At 43.9% G+C, this 27,178-nt stretch overlaps 1 protein-coding gene across 1 annotated transcript in view; it reads right to left on the bottom strand.

The window, feature by feature from the left end:
* col9a1b (collagen, type IX, alpha 1b) overlaps positions 1 to 27,178 on the bottom strand; it is a 154,887-nt gene that overhangs the window by 127,345 nt on the left and 364 nt on the right. The window contains exons 2-7 of the mRNA XM_072558078.1: positions 26,125 to 26,187; positions 25,676 to 25,711; positions 25,495 to 25,557; positions 9,606 to 9,659; positions 4,723 to 4,758; positions 2,587 to 2,610 (exon numbers count right to left, since the gene is read on the bottom strand). Of these exons, the coding sequence (XP_072414179.1) occupies positions 2,587 to 2,610; positions 4,723 to 4,758; positions 9,606 to 9,659; positions 25,495 to 25,557; positions 25,676 to 25,711; positions 26,125 to 26,187 (276 nt within the window). The remainder of the gene's footprint in view (positions 1 to 2,586; positions 2,611 to 4,722; positions 4,759 to 9,605; positions 9,660 to 25,494; positions 25,558 to 25,675; positions 25,712 to 26,124; positions 26,188 to 27,178) is intronic.

Here is a 27,178-nt window from a genome sequence, read left to right as displayed (position 1 = left end):
AGTGAAAATACATTCCAAGGTCCCTCTGATCCTCAGTCAGGGTACCAACATTCTTTATATATTCCCCTGCCTTGTTTGTCCTGCCCAAGAACATCACCTCTCATTTACCCAGACTTAATTCCATTTGGCACTAAACGGCTCATCAGCCAAGCTCACCTATATCCTCCTTACTGTTTACCAATCTAAAAATTACAGCCTCTAATAGTAGACTCTCCCACAAGGGGAAACAACCTTACTACACTTATTATTATTTCAAGTCCTCTAAGAATCTGGTATATTTCAATAAGATCACCACTCATTGGTCTATTTTCCAACAAGTAGAGACCCAGTCTACTCGTCTTTTCCTCACAAGACAGTCCCTCCATATTTGGTATTGGCCTAGATAATCTTCTCTGGACTGCCTTCAATGCCAGTATATCTTTCCTAAGATTAGGGGCCCATGACGTGCAACTGGATCAGTTCTAACCTTGTCACTGTGGAAATGCCCCAGTGAAGTAAATGCACTCACAGGACTAAGTGTAGATAGACCTTGAGCGGCCCAGCTTCAAGTCCTGGTATTCTTGGGATTGCTGGATCTCTGACCAAAAATGGATTTTGAAGGTTGGAGAGTGAAGCTGGCACATCAGTCAGGATTCCAATTATCCTGCTATTCTTGATGGAAAGTAGGGTGATTACAGACCAGGGTCGGGTTCAGCTTAAATCATCCGCAGACATTTCACACCAAGGCTCAAACCGGAAGAGATGCCTTGTGGGTATGTTATGGAGTCCCTGTGGGACTGCAGTCTGATGCCAGTCTCTGTGATCAGGAAATCGAGAGTCCAACCAAGACAGGACTTGATCAACAAGAATTATCAAGTGAGAAAGCAGATTTTATGATCTTGCTCACTGGAGCTCGATCATCCAGCCAGAGCAGCACATCCCAACATTTACCATCCAGACTTGATTTAAAAAAAGCCTAAAGAGATACATCTCTTTCCATCAGCCAGCTCTCCTATCAGTCCAGCACACTGAGGTTAGGCAGCGGAAGGTGGGGTCTGTTAAGTGTGCTGTTGAACCCAGGGGGACTGGGTGAAGGATGGTGAAGTCCTGCAGACAAGGTGAGGTATGGTCCTTTCTGAGGCCTGGTGGAGGGTGTCAGAAGCCTGATGGTGAAATCCTATAGGTGTCAGAGAGCCCTCGTCATGAAGTTCCCTCAGGTGAGCACCTGGAGCCAGGAGGTAGATAGAAAGACTTTTACCTCCTGACTCCACGATTCCTCACCTTGCTAAAGCTGCTGGCATTCTCAGGGAAGCATAGCCAACAGTCTTTATGGTTGCGTTACTACTGTGCCGGTAAAGTTCACTGACTCATTCTCATATTTATATTTCCATCCTGCCCACCTTTCATCTTTATTTACAATTAACAAAAGGGCTGATGGAAGGCAGGCTTGGCATACGATTTTAACACCCAACACCCCCCCCCACCGCATCCCTCCCAACTAATCCCTTGGGCGGCATGGTGGCACAGTGGTTAGCACTGCTGCCTCACAGCGACAGAGACCCGGGTTCAATTCCCACCTCGGGCGACTGACTGTGTGGAGTTTGCACGTTCTCCCTGTGTCTGCGTGGGTTTCCTCCAGGTGCTCTGGTTTCCTCCCACAGTGACAAAGATGTGCAGGGTCAGGTGAATTGGCCATGCTAAATTGCCCGTAGTGTTAGGTAAGGGGTAAATGTAGGGGGAATGGGTGGGCTGCACTTCGGCGGGTCGGTGTGGACTTGTTGGGCCGAAGGGCCTGTTTCCACACTGTAACTCTAATCTAATCTAATCCAGCCTATAACCATCCATGATTTTAAGGTCAAATACAGCCCCTAGCTACCGCCTCACCCACTAACCCTGTAAATAAATTCCATGGTCTCATAGCTCTGTGTCAGGATGTACTTCCCTCCTTATATGCCAAGTACCTTCGATGTAATTCTGTATCTATCAGCCCTCATGCTAGTCCTCATGTTAGGCCTCACAGCTAGTGAAAATTGTCATAGTCTTGATCCTTTCCACCCACCAAGATGTTGAGACATGACAGTCACATTGTCCTACAACTACATATCACTGTGATTAAAGAGGCATAATTTTTCCAAACGTTTCATTTTTCTTATTCCTCATACCAGCAGCATTCCAGTGAATAAGCATTTGAAAAGCAACCATCTTCTTCCTATACTGAGTGCAGCACTTAAAACATCCTCAAGTTTCTTATAGTTTTTTTTATATCGCAGCCCTTAAATTCTGTCCTCTCAAGATAAAAAAAAATGCTGTGATAATTGGAATGAGTTCCTAATATTGTTCCAGTCACACCATTATGGAAAGGCACAGGGTGGATGTCCTGACAACATCCTAACAATATTATCAGGGATTAGCAGAGAGATGCTGCACAGTACAGGGAGACTTAAAAGACAAACAAGATGAAAGTAACCATCCATATCAATATGATAAAGAAAAAAGCCCCAGTGAAAGACAACAATGACAATTTTGTTACGACACAGTGGAAATCTGCTCATATTTCAATAATTAACCAATAACTTGCCACATCCATTGCACAGTTGTTCTACTTACAGGTAGCCCTGGTTCACCTTCACCCTACAAACAAAGAACAGCAAACACTTCAATGGAATAATTTTCACTTGAAATTGACGTTTTTTTTAAGTGAAGGAACTGATTTTGTCATTTCAGGCAATAAAGCAGAAGCAAAGTGGAACTGGCAAACAAGTTTGTGGTTTATAATATATGTCCATTCTCTCCAACTACAAACCCACTCCTAACCTTCCTCTCCAAGAACTTCAAATAAGGAATCAATCATCAACACTCGACTCAAACTAAATGATCATTTTGTGTATGAAACCTTTCAGTCATGGCTTTCAGCATCTCCTAGCTCAAAACAGACCTACTGTTTGATATCACCAATAACATTGTCTTTGTGCATGCATAAAGCACATGGTTTCACTTTAGCCTGTTTGTGATCTTGGGAATCTAACGGCCCGAATACACATAATTCAGCGCCTCAAGTCTGCTCCACCATCCAATCAGAAAATGGTTGATTTGACTGTGGTATACCTCCTGCCTGCCTTGATAACCTTTGATTCCCTTGGTAGTCGTGAACCTAACTCACCCTTACAAACATTCAGTTACCCTGGCTCCACCATTCCAGACTCATGACTCATTTCAGACTTGTGGGTGGCACGGTGGCACAGTGGTTAGCACTGCTGCCTCACAGCGCCAGAGACCCAGGTTCAATTCCCGCCTCAGGCGACTCTCTGTGTGGAGTTTGCACATTCTCCCCGTGTCTGCGTGGGTTTCCTCCGGGTGCTCTGGTTTCCTCCCACACTCCAAAGATGTGCAGGTCAGGTGAATTGGCCATACTAAATTGCCCGTAGTGTTAGGTAAGGGGTAGATGTAGGGGTATGGGTGGGTTGCGCTTCGGCGGGGCGGTGTGGACTTGTTGGGCTGAAGGGCCTGTTTCCACACTGTAAGTAATCTAATCTAATCTAATGACACTCACACAGTCGCTCTAGCTTTGTGGTCCAGCTATGAGTGACAGCTCCTTGTGGCTCCAGTTCAGCTCATTATATACAGGTATCACACTGGCTGAAGCAGCTTCCCTCTTCCATCCGCATTATCCTTGGTCCCTACAGTATCATAATAGAATGTTTCTCTTGACAATGTTATTGATAAGCAAGAGGTCTCCTGCTTTCATATGCATACCAGTAACACAAACTTTTCTGTTACTGCAGTTAGCCTTAGCCCCACGCTGCATCCTCACCTATGCCCTCTACTTGTTCTATCAAATTGCCTGTGCATTATCACGTCTTCCACCAAAACAACAACAAGCCTGAATCTACTGATAGATGAAAAGAGAAAGAAGCTTCATCCCCCCTCTGGTTCCTTACACAAGTCAAACCGAATAGTGAGACACCAAGTAGTGAGATATCAAATACTCATCATTCACCATGATCTGAACTGTGAAGTAGACGTTCACTCTGTCATTATAATCACTGATCTTCGGCCCTGTGTCACTGCCGAAGTTCCTATTCACACTTTCATCATGCCTGATTTTACTTTCTCTGAATGCTTCTTCACCAATTTAAGTTCCACTCCATCTACACAAGCTCCAACTAAACCTCACAATCCATGGTGTCTCAATCACCTCTGTCTTCACTGGGTACCTATTTCAATTATGATGTCTTCAAATTCCTTGTTCTTATCCATCATTCATTCTATGGTCCTTCTTCACCATACCTCCATATCCTCTTCGAACCAGATATGCCAGTTGAACTCTGACCCATGTACAACTTCCTTCCCTCATCCATTGATATAATTATCATGTTGATTCAATGTTCTGAAATTTTCTTCCTAAACCAACCTATTTACTTGTACCTCTCCCCCATTTTCCAAGTCTCTGTAATTTATAACTCTTCAGCATAATCTTATTCAGTTTCCCTCTGAAGTCCATGCTCAAGGATACCGATTACATCATCATTTGCTGTCCTTTGTGTGCCCCAAGTGCCTTACAACAGCAATGAGGCCATTTTACCAAAATGAAGTTTCAATATAAATTGAAATTGCTTCATTATTCAAGACAATTTGAGGTCTTACCAAAATGATTAATCTGTAGTTAAATACAGATTACATTTCTGATAACGTGTTGCAGAACATTTTAACATTTTGCAATCAAATATAAACAGTTGAACTTACGGAAGGTCCAGGAGGTCCCACTGTTCCTGGTTCACCCTAGGAAATCAAACAATCAGAATTATCTTATTTAACAGGCAGATTAAAAAGTAAAGAGCTGCAATTTTACTTTTTGTTTCTGATCAAGATTTGTCATATCAAAGTGATGCACTACAATGTTACTAGCGAGGCTAGTCTGGATAATGATGGTATTGAGGAGAGGCAATGCCTATAGCAAACGAGTTGCAAACAGAAAAAATACTCATGTAGATGGTCTCAATCTCCTTTAAAGTTATGGAAGTTTCCAGAGATTTCCCCAAGGTTCAGGCCAAATATTTGCAGTTGTGGCAGAATATGCAGGAATGTACTAAACTAGCAGTTCAATGGCCGACTTTGCTGATGCTGCAGCTTCCAGATGATGGAGCTTAAACTCTTGCCCCCAACAGCTCAACAATCAGAGGACCAGTGATGGACAGACCTTGGGACTGGGTCAAGGACTGATAAAGACAAAACTCAAGTAAGGAAGTGAACCACCCAACTGCCTCAGAATGGTATGTTGCCTCCCTGGTGCCAGGATCATGGATGTCTCAGGGCGGGTGCAGAATGTTCTCAAGGGGGAGAGGGACCAGCAGGATGTCATTGTACACTTGGAACCAATGACATAGGAAGGGAAAAGGATGAGATTCTAAAGGGAGAATATAGAGAGTTTGGCAGGAATTTTAAAAGGAGATCCTCGAGAGCAGTAATATCTGGATTACTCCTGGTGCTGTGAGCAAGTGAGGGTAGGAATAGCAGGATAGAGCAGAATTAATGCACAGCTGAGGAGCTGGTGTATGGGAGAAGGATTCACATCTTTGGAGCATTGGAATCTCTTCTTGAGTAGAAGTAACCCGTACAACAAGGACGGTTTGCACCTGAATTGGAAGAGAGACTTGCTGGAGCTGCTCAGGAGGATTTAAACTATTAAGGTGGGGGTGGGATCCAATGCGATAGTGAGGAAAGAGACAAATCTGAGACTGGTACAATTAAGAAAAGAACCGAGTCAAACAGTCAGTGCAGGCAGGAACAAATCAGAGAACAAGGTAGGACTGATAAATTAAATTGCATTTATTTCAATGCAAGAGGCCTAATGGGGAAGGCAGATGAACTCAGGGCATGGTCAGGAACATGGGACTGGGATATAATAGCAATTACAGAAATGTGGCTCAGGGATGGACTGGACTGGCAGCTTAATGTTCCAGGATACAAATGCTACATGAAGGACAGAAAGGGAGGCAAGAGAGGAGAAGGAGTAGCATTTTTGATAAGGGATAGCTGTACCGAGGGAAGATATTCCCGGGAATACGTCCAGAAAAGTTAGTTGGGTTGAACTGAGAAATAAAGGGATGATCATCTTTTTGTAGACCCCCTAACAGTCAGAGGGAAATTCAGAAACAACTTTGTAAGGTGATTGCAGTTATCTGTAAGAATAATAGGGTGTATAGGGGATTTTAACTTTCCAAACATAGACTGGGACTGTCAAAGTGTTAAAGATTTAGATGAAGATGAATTTGGTAAGTGTGTACAAGGAAAGTTTCTGATTCAGTATGTGGATGTACCTACTACAGAAGGTGCAAAACTTGACGTACAGTGGGGGAGCACTTTTGGGCCATTACTAATTAAACACTATTAGTTTTAAAATAGTGATGGAAAAGTATAGATCACACCTAAAAGTTGAAGTTCTAAATTGGACAAAGGCTAATTTTGACAGTATAAGCCAAGAACTTTCAAAAGCTAATTGGGGACAGATGTTTGCAGGTAAAGGGATGACTGGAAAATGGAAAGTCTTCAGAAATGAGATAACAGGGGTCCAGAGACAGTATATTCTTGTTAGGGTGAAAGAAATGGCTGGTAGGTGTAGGGAATGCTGGATGATGAAAGAAATTGAGGGTTTGGTTAATAAAAAGAAGGAAGCATATGTCAGGTATTGACAAGATAGATTGAATGACTCCTTAGAAGAGTAAGACAGTAGGAGTATACATAAGAGGGAAGTCAAGAGGTCAAAAAGGGGACATGAGATAGCTTTAGCAAATAGAGTTAAGGAGAATCCAAAGGATTTTTAAAAATATATTAAGGCATTCTAAATTTCCTATTCATTTACCTGTCCAAATATCCTGTTGTAACTATACCTGCATCTACCACTTCCTCTGGCAGTTCATTCTATACATAAAACACCCTCTGTGTGAAAAAAATTATCCCTCTCGGAATTCAGGTATCCTTCTAGTAAAATTATACTAAACTTGTTCCAATGTCAATATAACTGTATAAGGTGCTTCCAGCAAGTCCACGTGTGGTCTAATCAGGGCTTTGTATTACTAAAGTTTGATTTCCAGTCCCTTATATTCGAGTCCTCTAGATATGAGGACCAATGTTTCATTAGACTTTTGAATTACTTCTTGTAGCTGTTCATAACATTTTAATAGTCTGTGTACATGGACTGACAAGTTTCTTTGGGCCTCAATCTTTCCTTCATCTGTTTAAATAAGGACCAGGCAACCATGGTTGACCAGGGAAGTCAGAGACTGCATAAAAGCACAAGAAAATCTTAAAATATGGTGAAGAATAGTGTGAAGCCAAAGGTTTGGGAAGCCTTTAAAAACCAACAGAAGACACCTTTAAAAAGCAATAAAGGGAGTAAGCTCGCTAATAATATAAAATAAGATTGCAAGACTTTTTTTTTAATATACAAAAACGAAGACTGACAGTCAACCATTGGAAAATGAGGCTGAAGAAATAGTAATAGGGAATAAAGATTTGGCAGAGGAACTTAATAGCCAATTTGGATCAGTCTTCATGGTTGAAGACTGTAGCAGAACTTCACAACTTCACAGGGGGCAGATGTACTGGCCATCACGAAGGAGAAGGTGCTGGTGAAGCTGAAAGGTCTAAAGGTGGATAAATTACCCGGACGGGTTGGACTACACCCCAGAGTGCTAAAGGGAATAGCTGAGGGGATTGTGGAGAGATTAACATTGATCATTCCAGAATCACTAGAGTCAGGGAGGGTCCCATTGGCCTGGAAAATGGTTAATATAACGCCCCTATTTAAGAAAGGAGGGAGGCAAAAGACAGAAAATTATAGCACAGTTAGCCTGACCTCGTTTGTTGGTAAGATTTTGGAGTTCATAATTAAGGATGAGATTGTAGAGTACTTGGAAATGCATGGTAGGATTTAGCATCAAGCAAAGGTTATGCCAGCAAATTCTGTTAGAATTCTTTGAGGAGGCAACAAGATAGTTAGACAACGGAGAGCTAGTGGATGTGATCTATTTGGATTTTCAGAAGGCCTTTCACAAATTGATAAATAGGATAAGGACACATAGTGTCAAGGGAAAGATACTGGCATGGATTGGATGACAGTCAGAATGAGGTAAAGGGTTTTTTTCAAGATGGCAGCTATGGCTAGTGAACTTCTGCAGGGGTCAGTATCGGAACCTGAACTATTCAGGTTTTACATTAACAAACTGAAGGAATTTGAGGCATTGTTGTTAAGTTTACAGATGACACAATGTAAGAGATCGGTACTACTGAGGCTACAGAAGGACTTGGACAGATTAAGACTGTGGCAGATGGAATACAATGTGGGAAAATGTGAGAATATGCACTTTGGTGGGAAAAAAATTAGGCATAGACTATTCTCTAAATGGGGAAAGGATTTGGAAACATGAAGCACAAGGGATTGAGGAGTCCTGGTTAAGGTAAACACTCAGGTGCAGTTGGCTGTTAGGAACACAAATCCAGTATTAACATTCATTTCAAGAGGGTTAGAATACAAGAGCTGAGATGTACTGCCAAGGCTGTATAAGGCTCTGCTCAGACTACATTTGGAATATTTTGAGCAGTTTTGGGCCCTGCATCTTAGGAAATTGTGCTGGCATTGGAGGGGTCCAAAGGCAGCTAACAAAAATGATCCCGGGGAGGAAGGGCATGTTGCATGCGGAGTTCAGAAAGATGAGGGGGTGGGAGTCTCATTGAAACTTACAGAATGCTGTGAAACCTGGATAGAATTGACTTGGAGAAGCTGTTTCCATTAGTAAGAGAGACTAGGACCCAGGGGCACAGTCTCAGAATGAAGGGATGACCTTTTACAGCTGAGATAAGGATGAATATCTTCAGCCAGAAAGTGGTAAATCTATGGAACTCATTGCTGCAGAAGGCTGTGGTGACCTAATCAATGACCGTAATTAAGACAGAGATACTGGATTAGTGGTGCTGGAAGAGCACAGCAGTTCAGGCAGCATCCAACGAGCAGCGGAATCAACGTTTCGGGCAAAAGCCTTTCATCAGGCTTTTATTCCTGATGAAGGGCTTTTGCCCGAAACGTTGATTTCGTTGCTCGTTGGATGCTGCCTGAACTGCTGTGCTCTTCCAGCACCACTAATCCAGTATTTGATTTTCAGCATCTGCAGTCATTGTTTTTACCTTTAAGACAGAGATAGTCAAGTTCTTGATTAGTGAAGGGATCAATGGTTACAGGGAGAAGACAGGAGAATGGGGTTGCTAAACATATCGGATGATTAGGTCAAATGGCCTAATTCTGCTCCTATATCCTATGGTCTTATGGTAATCTCTTCAATTAACACAATCTCTGTTCCTGTATCTGTGAATCGATATTGCAATGTGCTAACCTTGGCCCCCTCTGCATTTCACCTCAAAGTCTGCTTCTCGCTGGGAATGGTAAATTTATTGCTAAATCTCTATTTGTCCTTAAAACAAATTTACTTAGAATATTTGTCCATCTGTACCATACTTTGCAACACTCCCAGTTGCACAGAAAAAGATGTTTTCCTTATAATTTAGTGGTAAGCTCTGAACATGACTGAAACATATAGAAAAATCCTCCCACTGGTCCACCACTCTGGACTTACCTTTGGCCCAGGTTGTCCAGGGGTTCCTGGTGATCCCTCTTTGCCTGGTAATCCCTGTACAAATGTAGAAGTTCCAAAGGGACAAATAGGTTAAACACCTTTCACCAATATTCAGTCTTAAATTATCATTGAATCACAGAATTCCTTACAGTGCAGAAAGAGGCCATTCAGCCCATTCCTCCAAAGAGCATCCCACCCATATCTAGACAACTCACCCTATAACTGTAACCTGGCATTTACCGTGAAGACAGAGGTGAGTAAAGGATCACCTGGTCTGAAAAAGACAGTGTCAAAGATAGAGCTTAGCATGGAGTGATGCCTAAATTAAATTACTTTACAGTGTGGAAACAGGCCCTTCGGCCCAACAAGTTCATACCGACCCTCCAATGCACAACATTTACCCCTTCACCTAACAGGCAATTTAGCATGGCCAGTTCACCTAACCTACACATTTTTGGACTGTGGGAGGAAACCCACATAGACACAGGGAGAACGTGCAACCTCCACACAGTCAGTCACCTAAGGCAGGATCCAAACCCAGGTCTCTGGTACTGTGAGGCAGCAGTGCTAACCACTATGCCACCGTGCCACCCAACTACAACCTAAATGTATTTTAGGTGCTTATCAAGCTTTATTCCAGTATCTTCAGCCAGGAAAAGCATCCTCTCAGCATTCTCCCTGTGAAAACCTCTAAGAATGCTGTACATTTTGATAAGATCACTTTTCCTTGTTCTTCACTTCTAAGTATCAACATATTCTAAAGACAAGCTCTCTTTGTACCCCAGAAATCAATCTAGTCATCTGTAGTTGTGTTTTTTTTAATTCATTTGTGGGATGTGGGCATTGCTGGCTGGTCAGCAGTTATTGCTTATCCCTAGTTGTCCTTGAGAAGGTGGCATTGAGCTGCCCTCTTGAACCACTGCATTGTGTTGTCTCCCTCCCCCATTAGGGAGGGAATTCCAAGATTCTGATCCAGCAACAACGAAGGAACAGCAATATATTTGCAAGTCAGGATGGTGAGACGCTCGGAGGGGAAATTGAAGGTGATGTTCCGATATATCTGCTGACTTTGTCCTTCTAGATGAAAGTGGTTGTGGGTTTGGAAGGTACTGTCTGAGGATGTTTCATGAATTTCTGAAGTGCATCTTGTCGATAGTAGCACTGCTGCTACTGAGCACCGGTGGTGGAGAGAGTGGATATCGTGCCAATCATGTGGGCTTCCTTCAGCTGGATGGTGTCAAGCTTCTTGGGGCTGCAATCATCCAGGCAAATGGGAGTATTCCAGCACACTCCTGACTTGTACCTTGTAGATGGTGGATAAGCTTTAGGAAGTCAGGTGGTGAGTTGCTTACTGTAGTATTCTTTGCTTCTGATCTGTTCTTGTAGCCACAATGTTTATGTGGTGAATCCAGTTGAGTTTCTAGTCAATAATAACCCACAGGATGCTGAAAGTGGGGGATTCAGTGATGGTAACACCATTGAATGCCAAGGGCCATGATTAGATCATCTCTTATTCATGATAGTCAAAGCCTGGCATTTATGTGGTGTGAATGTTACTTGCCACTTGTCAGCCCAACTGGATATTGTGCAGATCTTGTTGCATTTGAACATGGACTATTTCAGTATCTAAGGAGTCGCAAATGGTGCTGAACACTGCAGTCATTGGCAAACATCCCTACTTCTGACCTTATAATCGAGGGAAGGCCATTAATGAAGCAGCTGAAGATTCCTGGGCCTAAGACACTACCCTGAGGAACTCCTGCAGAGATGTCCTGGATCTGAGGTGACTGACTTCCAACAACTATGACCATCTTCCTATGTGCCAGGTATGACTCTAACCATCGGAGAGTTTGCCGCCGATATTCATTGATTCCGGTTTTGCTCGATGCCACGCCCAATCAAATGCAGCCTTGATGTCAAGGGCTGTAACTCTCATCTCATCTCTGGAATTCAGCTGTCCATGTTTGGACCAAAGCTGCAATGAGATCAGGAGCTGAGTGGCCCTGGCAGAACCCAAACTGGGGGTCACTAAGCAAGTACTGCTTGACAGCATTGTTAATGACACCTTCCATCACTTTACTGATGATCAAGAATAGACTGATGGGATGGTAATTGGCTGGGTTGGATGTATCCTGCTTTTTATGTGCTGGACATACTTGGGCAATTTTCCACATTGTTGAGTAGATGCCAGTGTTGTAACTGTATTGGAACAGCTTGGCTCGGGGGCAGCAAGTTCTGGAGCACAAGTCATCTGTAATATTGCTGTAATGTTGTCAGGGCCCGTAGCTTTTGTAGTATCCAGTGTCTCCAACCATTTCCTGATATCAATTGAATTGGCTGAAGACTGGTATCTGTAATGCTGGGGTCTACTGGAGGAGGCTGAGATGGATCATCCACTTGGCGCTTCTGACTGAAAATTGCTGTGAAAGCTTCAGCCTTTTATTTTGAATTGATGTTCTGGGCTCTTCCATCATTTTTGATGGGGATATTTATGGAGCTGCCTCCTCCAGAGACTTGTTTAATCATACATCACCATTCACGACTGGATATGGCAGAGATTAGCTCTGATCCATTGATTGTAGGATTGCTTAGCTCTGTATGCTGTTTTTGCTGCTTATGCTGTTTGGCATCCAAGTGCTGCTCCCTGGTGCTGCTCCTAGCATGCCCTCTTGCACTCTCCTTTGAACCAGGGTTGATCCCCTAGCTTGATGGTAATGGTTGAGTGGGGTATGCCAGGCCATGAGGTTACAGGTTACGCTGCATTACAGTTCTGCTGTGGTTGATGACCCACAGTGCCTCATGCATGGCCATTGTTGAGTTGCTAGATCTGTTCAAAGTCTGTCCCATTTAGCATGTGACAGTGCAACACAACATGATAGAGGTTATTCTCAATGTGAAGGTGGGACTTCATCTCCAAAAAGAGTCTGCAGTGGTTGCTCTTACCAATATTGTCATGGACAGATGCATCTGCAGCTGGCAGATTGGTAAGAATGAAGTCAAGTATGTTTTTCCTTATTGTTGGTTCCCTCACCACAAGTAGCAAGACTTCCTTCCTTTCATTCTCCAATGCCCTTATTATGAAGTCTAACATATGCGGTATGGTTGGTCTATGGTTAGCACTGCTGCCTCACAATGCCAGGGACCTGGGTTCAATTCCAGCCTTGGGTGACTGTGTTGAGTTTGCACATTCTCGTGTGTCTGTGTGGGTTTCCTCCGGGTGCTCCGGCTTCCTCCCACAATCCAAAGATGTGCAGGTTAGGTGAATTGGCCAAGCTAAATTGCCCATAGTGTTCAGGGATGTGTAGGTTGGGTGCATTAGTCAGGGGTAAACGTAGAGTAATCAGGTAGTGGAATTGGTCTGAGTGGGTTACTCTTTGGAGGGTCAGAGTGGATTTGTTGGGCCTAATGGCCTCGTCCACACTGAAGGGATTCTCTGATATGCCACTTGATTTCCAGATTGCTTTGTATATCTAATGTAGATAAAGTGTGGTGCTAGACAATGCACTGCAGGTCAAGCAGCATCCAAGGAGCAAGAAAGTCGACGTTTCAGCGCAGGACCCATCTTCATATTTAATGCTAATGTTGCATTGCTGAATATGAATGGTGCATGCTATGAGTTTTGATTAAGACTAGTTGATGTTAGATGGAACACACTTATACATACTCAAATGTTTCCACTCTTTTTAGGTTAAGAACTTTTTTAAACTTATTGTTCTTTTGGTTGTATTTCAGCCTCATGCTCCTGATCTTTAGGCAACCAGACAGCAACTCAGGAAAGTCAGTGGACTGCCTCATGGACCTGTTTCTGGGCCTAGCTAAAGTAGCCAGCAACAGATCCAGCAAGAAACATCAGAGTTCCTGACTGCCTGTCCCTCTTCCACAGCTACTTCATGGGCAGGTGTTCTTGGAAAGAAAGATTGCTGTGACACCACACCTTTGAAGCCTTTCGAGAAAAAGAGATGGTACCAAAGGGGCTGGAGTGTATTATTTCCCCCTCTAATTCTATTTTGATTAGTTCCCTTCCTTGTTTTTCTACCTTTCCTCCTTTTGTATTATAAGAGCAAATTACTGCACATGCTGGAATCCACACTGAGAACAAAAAATGCTGAAAATCACAGCTGGTCAGGCAGCACCTATGGACAGACTGCAAGCCAATGTCGAGTTAGTGAGTTTTGAGATTTGTAGCTCAGGTTGAGGTCCTGGATGTAAGTTTGCTCGCTGAGCTGGAAGGTTCGTTTTCAGATGTTTCGTCAGCATACTAGGTAACATCATTAGTGAGCCTTCGGTGAATGTCTTGAGTCTTTTCACAGCTGAAGTGAAGTGTGGAGTGGGCAGCATTTCTGCAATAGTAGGGATTAGAGTTCTCGGGGAGAAAGGCTGCTGAGACTGCAGTTTAAGTGATTGGAATGTGAGGGTGGCAGAACAATGGTGTGTCTAATTGTCAGACTGGAAAGAACAGATAGTCTCTCTGGATTTGGGGGAGAAGAGAGAGGACATGGTGACAGGGAGTGTAAGAATCCCTTTCTGTCTCCCCAGAGGTCACTCATCCCCAAACCCAGTCCTTGCTGTTTTTTCACTATTTCCTGACCTTCCTCTCTCTGCAGCTGAACAGACTGTCCTCAGCAAAGGACTCAGCTTCATACCCTTATGCTTCCACTTCAATGAATTTTGAGCTTGCCACGATGTTGAACTGTTTTTTCCACCACCTCCGCCTCCGCACTCACTTCTTCAGGCAGGAATGACGCCCACCTCCATTCCAGTAATCCTTTCACACATCTCCAATATTCATCATCGAATCATAGAATCCCTACAGTGTGGAAGCAGGCCATTTGGCCCAACTAGTCCACACTGACCCTCTGAAGAGTAACCCACCTAGGCCTATTCCCCTACCTGATTACTCTACATTTACCCCTAACCTACACATCCCTGAACACCATGGGCAATTTAGCGTGGGCAATTCACCTAACCTGCACAACTTTGGACTATGGGAGGAAACCATAGCAACCGGAGGAAACATACACAGACACAGGGAGAATATGCAAAATCCACACAGACAGTCACCTGAGGCTGGAATCGAACCTGGGTCCCTGGCACTGTGAGGCAGCAGTGCTAACCCTCTACTATGACTCCTTCCCCTGGCCTCTTACCTACCCTTGATCCCTTCACCGAAAACTGTGTCAGCGTGGCATCAGCCATCTCAATTTCTCTGCTCCTCTCACCCACTCTGACCTGTCCCCTTCTTAAATTGCTGCTTCCTACTTTGCTTTCTTCTTCCGACTTCCCACTGGACCATGACCCAACATTCAAACATCAAGCCACTGTTGCCAGGACTGTCACCAACCTGATTACCTCTGGAGATTTTAGCCCCAGTTCCTCCAACATTATAGTCTCCTAACCCCAAACAGCCCACTTCTACCTCTTATCCAAAATCCACAAACCTGACTGTCCTGGTAGGCCCACCATATCAGCCTGTTCCTGCCTCACCAAGCTAATTTCTCCCTACATTGACTCTATCTTCTCTCTGCATTTGTCCAGACGCTGCCCACCTACATCTGTGATTCCTCTGATGCTCTCTGCCATATTGACAATTTTCAGTTCACTGACCCTAACTGCCTCCTCTTCATCATGATTGTCTAATCCCTCTATACCTCCACTTCCCAACAGAACAGTCTCTGAGATCTCAGCTTCTTCATCGACCAGAGGCCTGTAGACTTCCAATCCAGTCCCACTTACCTCACCTGGCTGAACTTGTTCTCTCACTGAACAATTTCTCCTTTAATTCATCTCACTTCTGTCAAGTCAAAAGAATGGTTATGAGCACCCACAGGGGTCCCAGTTACGCCTGTCTCTTTATGGAGTAGGTACAAAGAACAAAGAACGATACAGCACAGGAACAGGCCCTTCGGCCCTCCAAGCCAGCACATTTTGCCCTTCCGTACTAAAAGTATCTTCACTTAAAGGATCTGTATGCCTCTACTTCCTTCCTATTCATGTATTCCTCCAGTGCTTCTTGATTGCTACTATTGTGTCTGCTTCCACTACCACCTCTGGCAGTACGTTCCTGGCACTCTCCACCCTTTGTGTGAAAAACTTGCCTCACTAATCTCTTTTAAACTTCCTCCTCCACTTCGAACCTGTGTCCCCTAGTAATTGACCCCTCCACCCTGGGAAAAAGCCTCATACTTTCCACTCTATCCATGCCATTCACAATCTTATAAACTTCTATTAAGCCACCCATCAACCTCCTGCATTCCAGTGAAAAAAAAGCACCAGTCTCTACAACCTTTCTTTAGAGCTAAAATCACCATATCAGGCATCAACCTGGTAAGCCTTTTGCCTACCCACTCCAAAGCATCCACATCCTACTGGTAGTGTGATGACCAGAAATATACACAATATTCCTTGTGTGGCCTAAATGAAGTTCTATGAAGTTGCAGCATAACTTGCCTACTCTTATATTCAATGCCCAGGCCAATGAAGGCAAGCATGCCATAGGCCTTTTTCATTACCTTATCTACCTGCGCTGCCACCTTCAGTGAACTGTGGACCTGCATACCTCGATCCCTTTGTATTTCAACACTCATACGGGTTCTCCCATTCACTGTATAATTTCCACCTGTACTTGACCTTCCAAAATGCATCGCCTCAAATTTGTCTGGATTAAACGCCATCTGCCATTTCTTTGCCCAGGCCTTGAACTGATCTATATTCTGATGTATCTTCTGACGATCTTCCTCATTATCTGCAACTCCACCAATCTTTGTTTCGTCTGCAAATTTACTGATAAGACCAGCTACATTTTGCTCCAAATCATTTATGTAGATCACAAACAGCAGATGTTCCAGCACTGATCCCTGTGGAACACCAGTAGTCACAGCCCTCCATTCTGAAAAGCATCCTTTCATCATTACCCTCTGTCTCCTGTGACTAAGTCAGTTCTGTATCCATCTTGTCAGCTCATCCCTGATGCCATGTAACTTCACATTTTGTACCAGACTGCTATGAGGGATTGTGTCAAAGGCTTTACTGAAGTACATGTAGACATCAATTGCGTTCCCCTCAACCATTTTCGTCACCTCAACAAACTCGATCAAGTTAGTGAGGCAAGGCCTCCCCACACAAAACCATGCTGTGTATGTGGAACAATTCTTGTTCCAATCCGACACTGGCCCCTCCCAAAACTCTTTTCTCAGTGCATCAATGAATATTTCAATACCACTTCATGATACTGACTGAACTTTAAAATATTTTTTCATTTTGCCTCTAATTTCCACCCCTCTGTAACTTTCACATGGTCCATCTCTGAAACTTACCCTCCTTTCCTTGACCTCTCAATCTCCATCTTGTGGAAGAAACTGTCCACTGCCATCCACTATAAAGCCACTGATTCCCATAGCTGTTTTCACTACAGCTTTTCATACCCCACATCCTATAAGGATTCCATCCCATTCTCCCAGTTTCTTCGTCCTCATCGTATCTATTTGGATGATGCCAGCTTCCAAAACAGCGTTGCTGACATGGCTTCCTTCTTCCATAAACATGGTTTCCTGCCCACTGTGATTGACATGGCCCTCAACTGCATCCAACCTATCATCCGTTTCTTCTACCCTTGCACTTTCCCATTACTCACAACAGCATGATCAGGTCCCTCTTAACCTCACTTTTCATTCCACCAGTCTCAGCATTCAAAGGCTCATCCTCCTCATTTCAGATGTCAGTAGTAGCCACCAACAAACACATCTTCCCCACACTTCCCCTGTCTGCATTTCACTGGAACCATTCCTTCAGGGACAGCCTCATCCATTCCTCGACCACCAACACCACCCTTCATTCCCACGGCACCTTCCCATATAACAGCAGAAGGTGCAACACCAGCCCCTTTTAGGAAGTCTAATTCTAGAGTGAATTATACAGTAAACGGAGGAGCCTTGGGAAAGGTTGATGAGCAGAGAGATCTGGGAGTTCAGGTCCATTGTACCCTGAAGGTTGCTGCACAGGTAGATAGAGTGGTCAAGAAGGCATATGGTATGCTTGCCTTCATTGGATGGGGTATTGAGTATAAGAGCTGGCAGGTCATGTTAAAATTGTACACAACTTTGGTTCGGCCACGTTTAGAATAATGTTTACAGTTCTGGTCGCAACATTCCCAAAAGGATTGAAGAGAATGCAGAGAAGGTTTACGAGGATGTTGCCTGGTATGGAAGGTGCTAGCTCTGAAGAGAGATTGATAGGTTACGTTTGTTTTCATTAGAAAAAAGGAGATTTAGGGGATCTGATTGAAGTGTACAATTCCCGCCTCAGGTGACTGACTGTGTGGAGTTTGTACATTCTCCCCCTGCCTGCGTGGGTTTCCTCTGGGTGCTCCGGTTTCCTCCCACAGTCCAAAGATGTGCAGGTCAGGTGAATTGGCCATGCTAAACTGCCCGTAGTGCTAGGTGAAGGGGTATATGTAGGGATATGGGTGGGTTGCGCTTCGGCGGGTCAGTGTGGGCTTGTTGGGCCGAAGGGCCTGTTTCCACATCGTAAGTAATCTAATCTAATCTAATCAAAATCATGAAGGGTATAGACAGGGTAGATAGAGGTAAGCTTTTTCCCAGGGTAAAGGATTCAATAACGAGAGGTCATACTTTCAAGGCGAGAGGTGAAAAGTTTAAGGGGGATACTTTACACAGAGAATGGTAGGTGCCTGGAATGCATTGCCAGCAGAGGTAGTAGAGGCAGGCATGGTAGATTCATTTAAGATGCATCTGGACAGATATATGAGTAGGTGAGGAATAGAGGGATACAGATGCTTAGGAATTGGGCAGCAGGTTTAGACAGTAGATTTGGATCGGCTTAGACTTGGAGGGCAGAAGGACCTGTTCCTGGGCTGTAAACTTTCTTTGTTCTTTGTTCTTCACCTCCTCCTTGCTCACACTCCAACTGCCTAAACAGTCTTTCCAGGTGAAGCAGCATTTCATCTGTACCTGCTCCAATTTAGTCTACTCTATTCACTGCATCCAATGTGGCCTACTCTACACTGGAGAAACCAAACACAGACTGGGCGACCACTTTGCAGAACACCTCCGGTCAATGTGCAGGCATGACCCCTGACCTTCCTGTTGCCAGTCTTTTTAACACAGCATCCTGCTCACATGACCTCTTGTGATGCCGCTTTGCTCCAGCACAAATTGGAGAAATAATATCTCATCTTTAGGCAATTTACAACCTTCTGGACTTAATAGTGAGTTCAAAACCTTCATATTGTGAACTCACTCCCATTTCTTCCCTTTCTTTTAGCTTTACCTCGTGCATTCTCTGTCACCATGATCTCTCTCCCCTCACCCTACTCCAATGATGTGTCTCACTGCCATACTGGAAGGAATAGATCTGTTCTTTCCAGTATGGTAGTTAGATACACCATTGTTCTGCCTTCTCACATTCCATTCACGTAATCTGCAATATCAGCAGCCTTTCTCTTTCAGCACTCCAATTCCCTACTAGTGCATAAATGCTATCCCCTGCACACTTCATATCAACTCTGATGAAGAGTCATCTAGATTTAAATGTTATATTGTTCTTTCTCTACAGATTCTACCTGACCTGCTGTGATTTCCAGCACTTTTGCTTTCCGTATTTCATTTGTATTATGTGGGAGGACTGTGCTTATAGTGTTTGATGGTTTTTAATTGGTCACGTGCATGATATAGTGGTGGGTTTCTTAATGAAAAGAGAATTTCCACTGGGCAAGTTGCTAATAAAAATTGCAGGATCTGTATGTTGTACCGAGGAATGTGAATAAACATATGTAGAAGAGAGACAAGTTCCTGCTTCCTTCTTTGACTTTTTTAATGTTACATGGAAGTTTTAGATAAATACTTGTGACATTAACAACTTCATACTGGCCTTCTGAGGGTCATCAATAAGGACACCAAAATGTCTCTCTGAATCCCAACATTTGCCAGTCGCTCACTTTTTAAAGAATATACTGTTTCTCCATTCTGAATTCCAAAGTGATTAATATCATATTATCCCATGCTATATTCTGTTTGCTATATTCATGACCAATCACTTTGCAGGTCTAATTCACTTTGCAGTCCCTTCATAGAAGCTTACAATTGTTACAGCAACAAATAGGTCATTCAGCCCACTGTGTACATGCTGGGCCTTTGAAACAGTAATTCATCAAGTACCATTCTCCCATCTTCTGCCCATATCCCCATGCATTCTTCCTTTTGTGATAATAATCCAAGTCCTTTTGGAAAACCATGAATGACTCTAGTTCCACAACCTTGTTGGGAACCATACTCCAAATGCTGACCACTCACTGTATAGAAAAGATTTTTCTCAAGCCACCGTTGTTTCTTTTGCCAATTCCCTTAACTGTGTGCCCATTGGAGTCAACACCTTCAATTTATGTCATTCCCACTTTCCAGGTGTTCATATTAATGCGTGGGTTTCCTCCGGGTGCTCCGGTTTCCTCCCACAGTCCAAAGATGTGCAGGTCAGGTGAATTGGTCATGCTAAATTGCCCGTAGTGTTAGGTAAGGGGTAGATGTAGATGTAGGGGTATGGGTGGGTTACGCTTCGGCGGGGCGGTGTGGACTTGTTGGGCCGAAGGGCCTGTTTCCACACTGTAAGTAATCTAATCTAATCCAGTCACATATTTCAAGTTATTGGACACCCATTGACTCTGACATTTCTGCAATGATTCATTCCGCGCATTCTAAGCAGTCTACTGAAACTAAACCACACTAAAATGTTTCTATTTCATAATATCACAGTTGCTGGTGATAATTAGATAGCCAAAGAAAGCCAAGGGCTCAAGGCCTCCCTGGTGAAGTGCAGCATTACCACTGGCAGCCGGAAATAACTGGCCCAAGACTGTCCAAAGTAGAAGAGCAGCATCCTCGATGGCATCGAGCACCTTGAGACTTGCCGTTGGGAGAAAGCCAAAGCCAGGCAAAAACATCATAAGGAGCCCGCTACCATACCAATGCCCCACCTACCCCTTCCTACAATCACCTTTAGTCCCAAGTGTGGTAGAATCTATCAGATTGTATAGCCACCTATGGGCTAACCCTAAGAGTGGAAGAGAGTCATCCTTGTCTGCGAGGCACCACCAATAATGAGGATGAGGTAGCCCAGACTTATCACAAGGAAGTATTCCCGCTGCTTCAAGTCATACACCTAAAGCCAACTATATCTTTCCATTTATATAAACATAGTACTGAATAAGAAAAGGTCATTCAGTCCATAAATCTTTTCCTCCACCGATCTTGTGTCAAGATTTGCCCAACCTGGATCCCTTTCTAAAAGATCCTGGTATAGTGATGGTGAGCTACATGTGTTCTAGACTGTTTCACCTTCAATCAAGCCACTTCATGTGAAGCTTTACATTAGTGTAGCCATGTTCCAGATCACATGCAACAGCTGGAGCTATCCACCCACCCCAGTAACCGAAAGATACCAGCAGAATACTTACACACCTACTGGCACAAATTGCCACCCTTCGCAAAGCAACATTAGTAAGTAGGTCTTTTGTGGCATCTTTGTGCCATTATGCTCTGAATAAATAAAATTTAACCAAACTGGTGACATGTTTAATGAGAACCCCAATTCCTACATCCTTTAGGAACCTTGGCAGGACTCAGCCATTTCACTGCCCATGTCTATTTTGCATTGTCACAAAAACTTTTGGTGACTTTACTCCATTGCACCACAAGAGACTCCATGCATTTGCATGCCCCATCCCTTCATACCTTTCATTAACAGAAATTTAACAATCTAAAATTCAATACAAATAATTGAAATTCATGTCTCCCTTCCATTCCTGAAAATTGGGATACAGTTCTTCATGTGTTGGCACTCCCTAGTGATCTTATCTGATCAATTCATTTCTCGTCAGTATTAACATTTTTATTAAAAGTGTTGAAGGGAGAAATTCACAGCAAATGTTTGTAACAGTTTCATTCAACAACTAATCTAGTGGAAATATCAACTTTGGATACCTTTCCCAGAATGAAGGCATACAGATTTCCCAGCACTCTTCTAAGCCATCAGACTCAATGGGTCAGCACCTCTTACTATGTAGCATCTGTCATCCTTCATTTGTCATTTGATTTTAATTAGTGATCAGATACTAGGAATTCTAACCAATTAATGGATGGAGTCAGGGAATTAGCACAAAGACCAGCAGTGCAAATGTTAATGCCTGCAATCCCACATTCCCACCTCCACTGAGCCATCAAAGTCCTGTCCAGGAGCACTGAACTCAGCTGTGATAGCTTTACGCCCGCTCTAGAATGCATTAAAGCCAAAAAATCTTCCAAATGTCCATTCCCATATCACTTCAGCATAGTGCCAAGAGTTATAACTCCAGTTTATGATAATAACATATATTCTGAACATCTCATAACAGTTTCCATTTCTCCCTTCATTGGCTCAGATTCCATTAATCAATTTGGGAAATGTAGGCAACATCCAGGACTTAACTAGCAGCTACTTTAGAGCAGACACAGGAGCAGCAGGATGTAAAAGTGGGTGCATTTTAATATTAACTTAATATTTTCTAAAATCTCCAGTGGCAACTATTATTCAAATAAATTATATAGCACAGCAACAAAATGAAATTTTCAGGGACAAGGCAGCTGTTCAAAAGAAATTACCTATTATCAGTCCATTAGAAACTCCTGAATGCAACCATTCCATACGTCCCTGTTTTAAGAGGGAATATTGGGTAGGTCCATACCAGGGATTTCAATGCCATATTTATCAACATGAGTTGCAAATGTATATCCTGTGAAGAAATGGGAAATCTCACATATCTAATATCTCTAATCATTTTTGTATTTCCTTTTTTGTAAATATCAGAAATTGGTGATTGATTTTCTTCATATTAGCAGTCAGTACAGAGAGCCTGGCTGGTATTCCCAACAACACCTCATATTTAAATAGCAATTTTAACGTTTTGAAACATCCCAAGGTGCTCCATAGGAATGTTATAACAAAAGATGACCCTGAGCTATGAGAAGATATTCGGTCAGATAACCAAAATCTTGGTCAAGGTGGCAAATGTCTCAAATCATGGAAAGTGAGGTAAAAAGGCAGAGGGAAGGTATTCAGAGATGTACGGCTCGACAACTGAAGGCGACGACTATGGTAAATTGCCCTGTGTGCAAGGATGTACAAGCTAGCTTGATTAGCCATGATAAATGCGGGGTTACAGTAATAAGCTGGGTTTGGGTGGAATGCTCTTTGGGAGGTCAGTGCAGACTCAATGGGCTGAATGGCCTCTTTTAGCATTGAGGGATTATATGATTCTATATGATAGAAATTACCAAAGCCAATTCCTGCAGAGACCAGTAGATTTTTCGGATTACTCAAATTTAAAAACAATGGATACTTTTGAATGCCTGAGTCCAGGTAGCCAGGGTTTTCATTGTGGGAAGCTCGGCCACTGCAAATCTATTGCAGTGTGCAGATTGACTGCACCATAGCTTTAACATGTGGAGGGTCCTTGGCTTGATTTTTAAAAGAATGTTGTGGGTCACACATTGTCACTATAATCGATGGTGTGACGTCACAGCCAAAAGCAGCCTTAAACAAAACATTCACACCAACACTCATTCGTTAACATCTTATCACAAAATTACACAGGCCAACACCAGGGACAAAATAACAATATGAAACAGGCCTAGACCAGTGGACATTATGATGTGGAGGTGCCAGTGTTGGGCTGGGTGCACAAGGTCAGAAGTCAGACAACATCAGGTTATAGTCCTACAAGTTTATTAGAAAACACAAGCTTTTGGACCGGTGCCCCTTCGTCAGGTAAAGTCACATTTGGTATGACTCCAGAAATTTACAGTGTACTACCTGCCTGAGTGGTAACAATATGAAACTGGAAAACTATAAACCTGACACAATCCATCATCAGGGATTACTATTACAACAGGAGGCAGGCCATCACCAGGAGACACCCTAACAACGTAAGACAGGCCATCACCAGGAGACACTAAAACGATGTGAGACAGAACAACACCAGTGGACACCAAATCAATGTGAGAAGGTCAACACCGGGGATACTAAAACAATATGAGACAGGCCAACACCTGGCAACAGTATAACAACACCAGAGAAGAGTATAACAACACACCACAGGCCAACACCAGAGGACACTGTAACAACTTAAAGACAGTGCAATAGCAGGGGCCACTTTATCAATTTGAGTTAGGCCATCACCAGGGGACACTATAATAGTATGAGAGAGGCAAAACACCAGGGGATGTAAGATGTAGAAGAAAAAATAGTCATGATTTAGAGATGCCGGTGTTGGACTGGGGTGTACAAAGTAACAAATTACACAACACCAAGTTATAGTCCAACAGGTTTAATTGGAAGCACAAGCTTTCGGAGCACTGCTCCTTCATCAGGTGGTTGTCACAATCACCTGATGAAGGAATGCCGCTCCGAAAGCTAGTGCTTCCAATAAATCCTATTGGACTAAAATGTGATGCAGAAAGGAGGTTCGGCCAATTAAGTTGGCTCTGCTCTTCAATCAGATCTCAGCTGGTGTAATATTCCTCTATTCTCCATTGTAATTGATCATACTTAACAATCTCTTAATCTGTCTATATCCCTCTGCAAACTCTTTTTGTCATCCTTACCTCTTGCCTTCCCATTTATTTTTGTGTCATCTGAAAACTTAGCTACAGTACATTTGCTCTCCCCACCCACGTCATTAATGTATATTGTAAATAATTGTGGACCCAAAACTGATCCTAATGGCACTCCATTAGTTACAGGTTTCCATCATTAGCCAATCCTCTATGCATGCTAATTTACTACCTCCAATACCATGGGTTCTTAAGTTGCTTTACGCGCAGTATCTAATTGATTGAGTTTTGGCAATCTAAATATATTATATCCACTGCTTCCCTTTATCTAACCTGCTCATTACCTCCTCAAAGAACTGGAAGTAATTTTTCAGACATGGTTTCCCTTTTGTGAAAGTTTGTGACTCTACTTAACGGACCTCGTTGTGACTCTGGGACTTTTCCAGAATCAAAGGATTCCTGGAAGATTACTGCCAGTGCATCCACTATCACTGTTGCTACTTGTTTGAAAATCTAAGGTCTTATCGGCCCTTATAACCATTGGCACCCCAAATTTTCTTTCATGAAATCCATTGTGTTTATTGTCTCTTACCTCACTCCCTGCCCATTCCTGAATGCCCCCACCCTCACAAGCCTTGGTGCCTTTTATTATTTAGTATTTCTTGCAGTATTATTAATAATCTCTGACAGGGCCAGGAGACTTACCCTCCTGCTCAGTGAGCCAGAAAGGTTCCCATCAGGAAACATCCTGCCTGTTGCTCTGAGGGCCACAGAAGGCACCCATACCGGTGCCAGGGAAAACACAGCCCTCTCACAGCCATCTAAGTGCAAAAGGGAACACCCCACTCATATGAGGGCCAAGGAACAGTTCCCTCATGGGGAGGAGGGGGTGGAGAGAAAGGGGATGGGAAAACTCTATTCACCTGGGCACCAAAGAACAGTCCCCTCTTCTAGAAGACCAGAAAAACAACCCCCTTGTCTGCTGGCCAGAGAACACCCCAACCCCTGTGAGGGCCAGCGGTATGATTCACTCCCTGAATAGAGGTCTAGCTCCAGTGGTAATGCAGCCAGGCTGACAGCTACCATTTTCCGAGGACACCCTTTTGGGCTGTGTGCGGCGGAAAGTCGGCTCGTTTTTCTTTTAAACAGACTATCGACGCGATGAAGCTCCTGATGGTGGGAGGGTGGCGTGGAAGAAGCTGGAACTGGCAACTCTCAAGCTGTGAGCGCAATGTGAGATCAACAAAGAGCCAGTACCACTCTCTCCCCACCACCAACAAACTGGTACTTACATCTTGTCCCGGGGGTCCCACCAACCCGGCCGAGCCTCTAGTACCGGCGTCACCTTTGGGACCCTGCGTGAATTTCAGCGAGAGAATGAATGAATGAGAGAACAATATCCTCCTGCCGATGCCGCGCTGTATGCGCCCCTTTCCCCGCCACAGGCTGCTGAGAAACAGAGACGGCACTTACCGGTGGACCCGGGGATCCATCTGGACCTCGGTCTCCCTAAACAAAACAACAGGGCAGATTGAAATACTGGGAACAACGGTAATTCCCTCCATAGGGGGAAGAAGGGGTTGGTTTGGGGAGGGTGACAGCCGGATAGGGGAAGGCGAGAGTGAGGGAGGCAATGATGATTGAGAGAGGAAGGGAAACCGGGGGGGGGGGGGGGGGGGGTGCGGGAGAGACGGCAGGGGGTAGGGGAGAGACAAATCTTTGGGAGAATGGGGAGTGGGGAGGGGGAATTGAGGAGAGGGGAGTGGGGAGGGGGAATTGAGGAGAGGGGAGTGGGGGGGGGGATTGGTGAGAGGGGAGAGAGAGTGGAAATTGAGGGGAGTGGGAGGGAAAGTGAGGAGAGCACGTTGAGGGGTGGGGGAGTGGGGACGAGCCGCTGCTGCCAACTCTGTCCAATGACTTACGTCAATGCCATCCACTCCCGGGACTCCGGCCGGACCTGGGAGAGAGGAATCACCTGGCGAGACCTGCGTTTCCAAACAGTTTTCAAAGAAACAGGACATTAGTTTAAAAAACAATGTGCGTGCAGCACCGATTCAGAGATATTTCATGACAGTGTACGGAGCAATTATGTAGAAAGTATGATAGAGCCATTGAGGTTTCTTTCGGAGAATTAATCCTCAATATTCCTGCTCTGCCTCAATAAATCCTCCCTGTCAACACGTTCCCACACACTCACAAAGCCAAACTCAGTCTTTGCCTGAACTCTTCCGACAGCGCAGGCAAGCGAAGGAAAGGGATAATTTTCCCGAGTGTTTTCATGTTGCAAACTGAAACTATGCGCTGACAGAGAATGGACAGGGTAAGTTACAAACCTGAAGGCAAACTCGGGAAGCATCCTGTTAGACCTCTCTCCGGCTACCTGCCCGTCCACCAAGTCTCAAATACTGGATTAGTGGTGCTGGAAGAGCACAGCAGTTCAGGCAGCATCCGAGGAGCAGGAAAATCGACGTTTCGGGCAAAAGCCCTTCATCAGGAATACTGCTCCTCAGATGCTGCCTGAACTGCTGTGCTCTTCCAGCACCACTAATCCAGTATCTGGTTTCCAGCATCTGCAGTCATTGTTTTTACCCACCAAGCCGGGTGATCAGCCAACTGCATGTTGGAGGACTTGTGTAGCCCATTGATACTGCCCCTAAGTCTGGCGAGAAGGTCTGGGGTTCAGGTCCTACCTAATCCAGAGGTGTGAAATAACATTTCTAACAGGTTGATTAGGAAAATGGCTAAAAACTACCTAGTTTGTATAACCGCCGATGTATTCGAAATAAAGTTAGATGTCCACCACTGTCCCTGGAGCACGTCCAGCCCATTCAAAGTATTACAACCCAACATCTAAACCATCCAGGAAATGAACTGTGTCTGTCCCCGTTTTCATTATCACTGGGTTTCAATCAAAATGCACACACTGCACTGAATATTGGTACGTTGATGAAACTTCTTCAACTGCTTGGAATTCCT

Source organism: Chiloscyllium punctatum, chromosome 3 (assembly GCF_047496795.1).
Source record: "Chiloscyllium punctatum isolate Juve2018m chromosome 3, sChiPun1.3, whole genome shotgun sequence".
In the NCBI taxonomy this organism is placed as follows: Eukaryota; Metazoa; Chordata; class Chondrichthyes; order Orectolobiformes; family Hemiscylliidae; genus Chiloscyllium; species Chiloscyllium punctatum.
The sequence above is the reverse complement of the archived record's forward strand: the minus strand, read 5'-3'. Positions and strand labels throughout refer to the sequence as shown.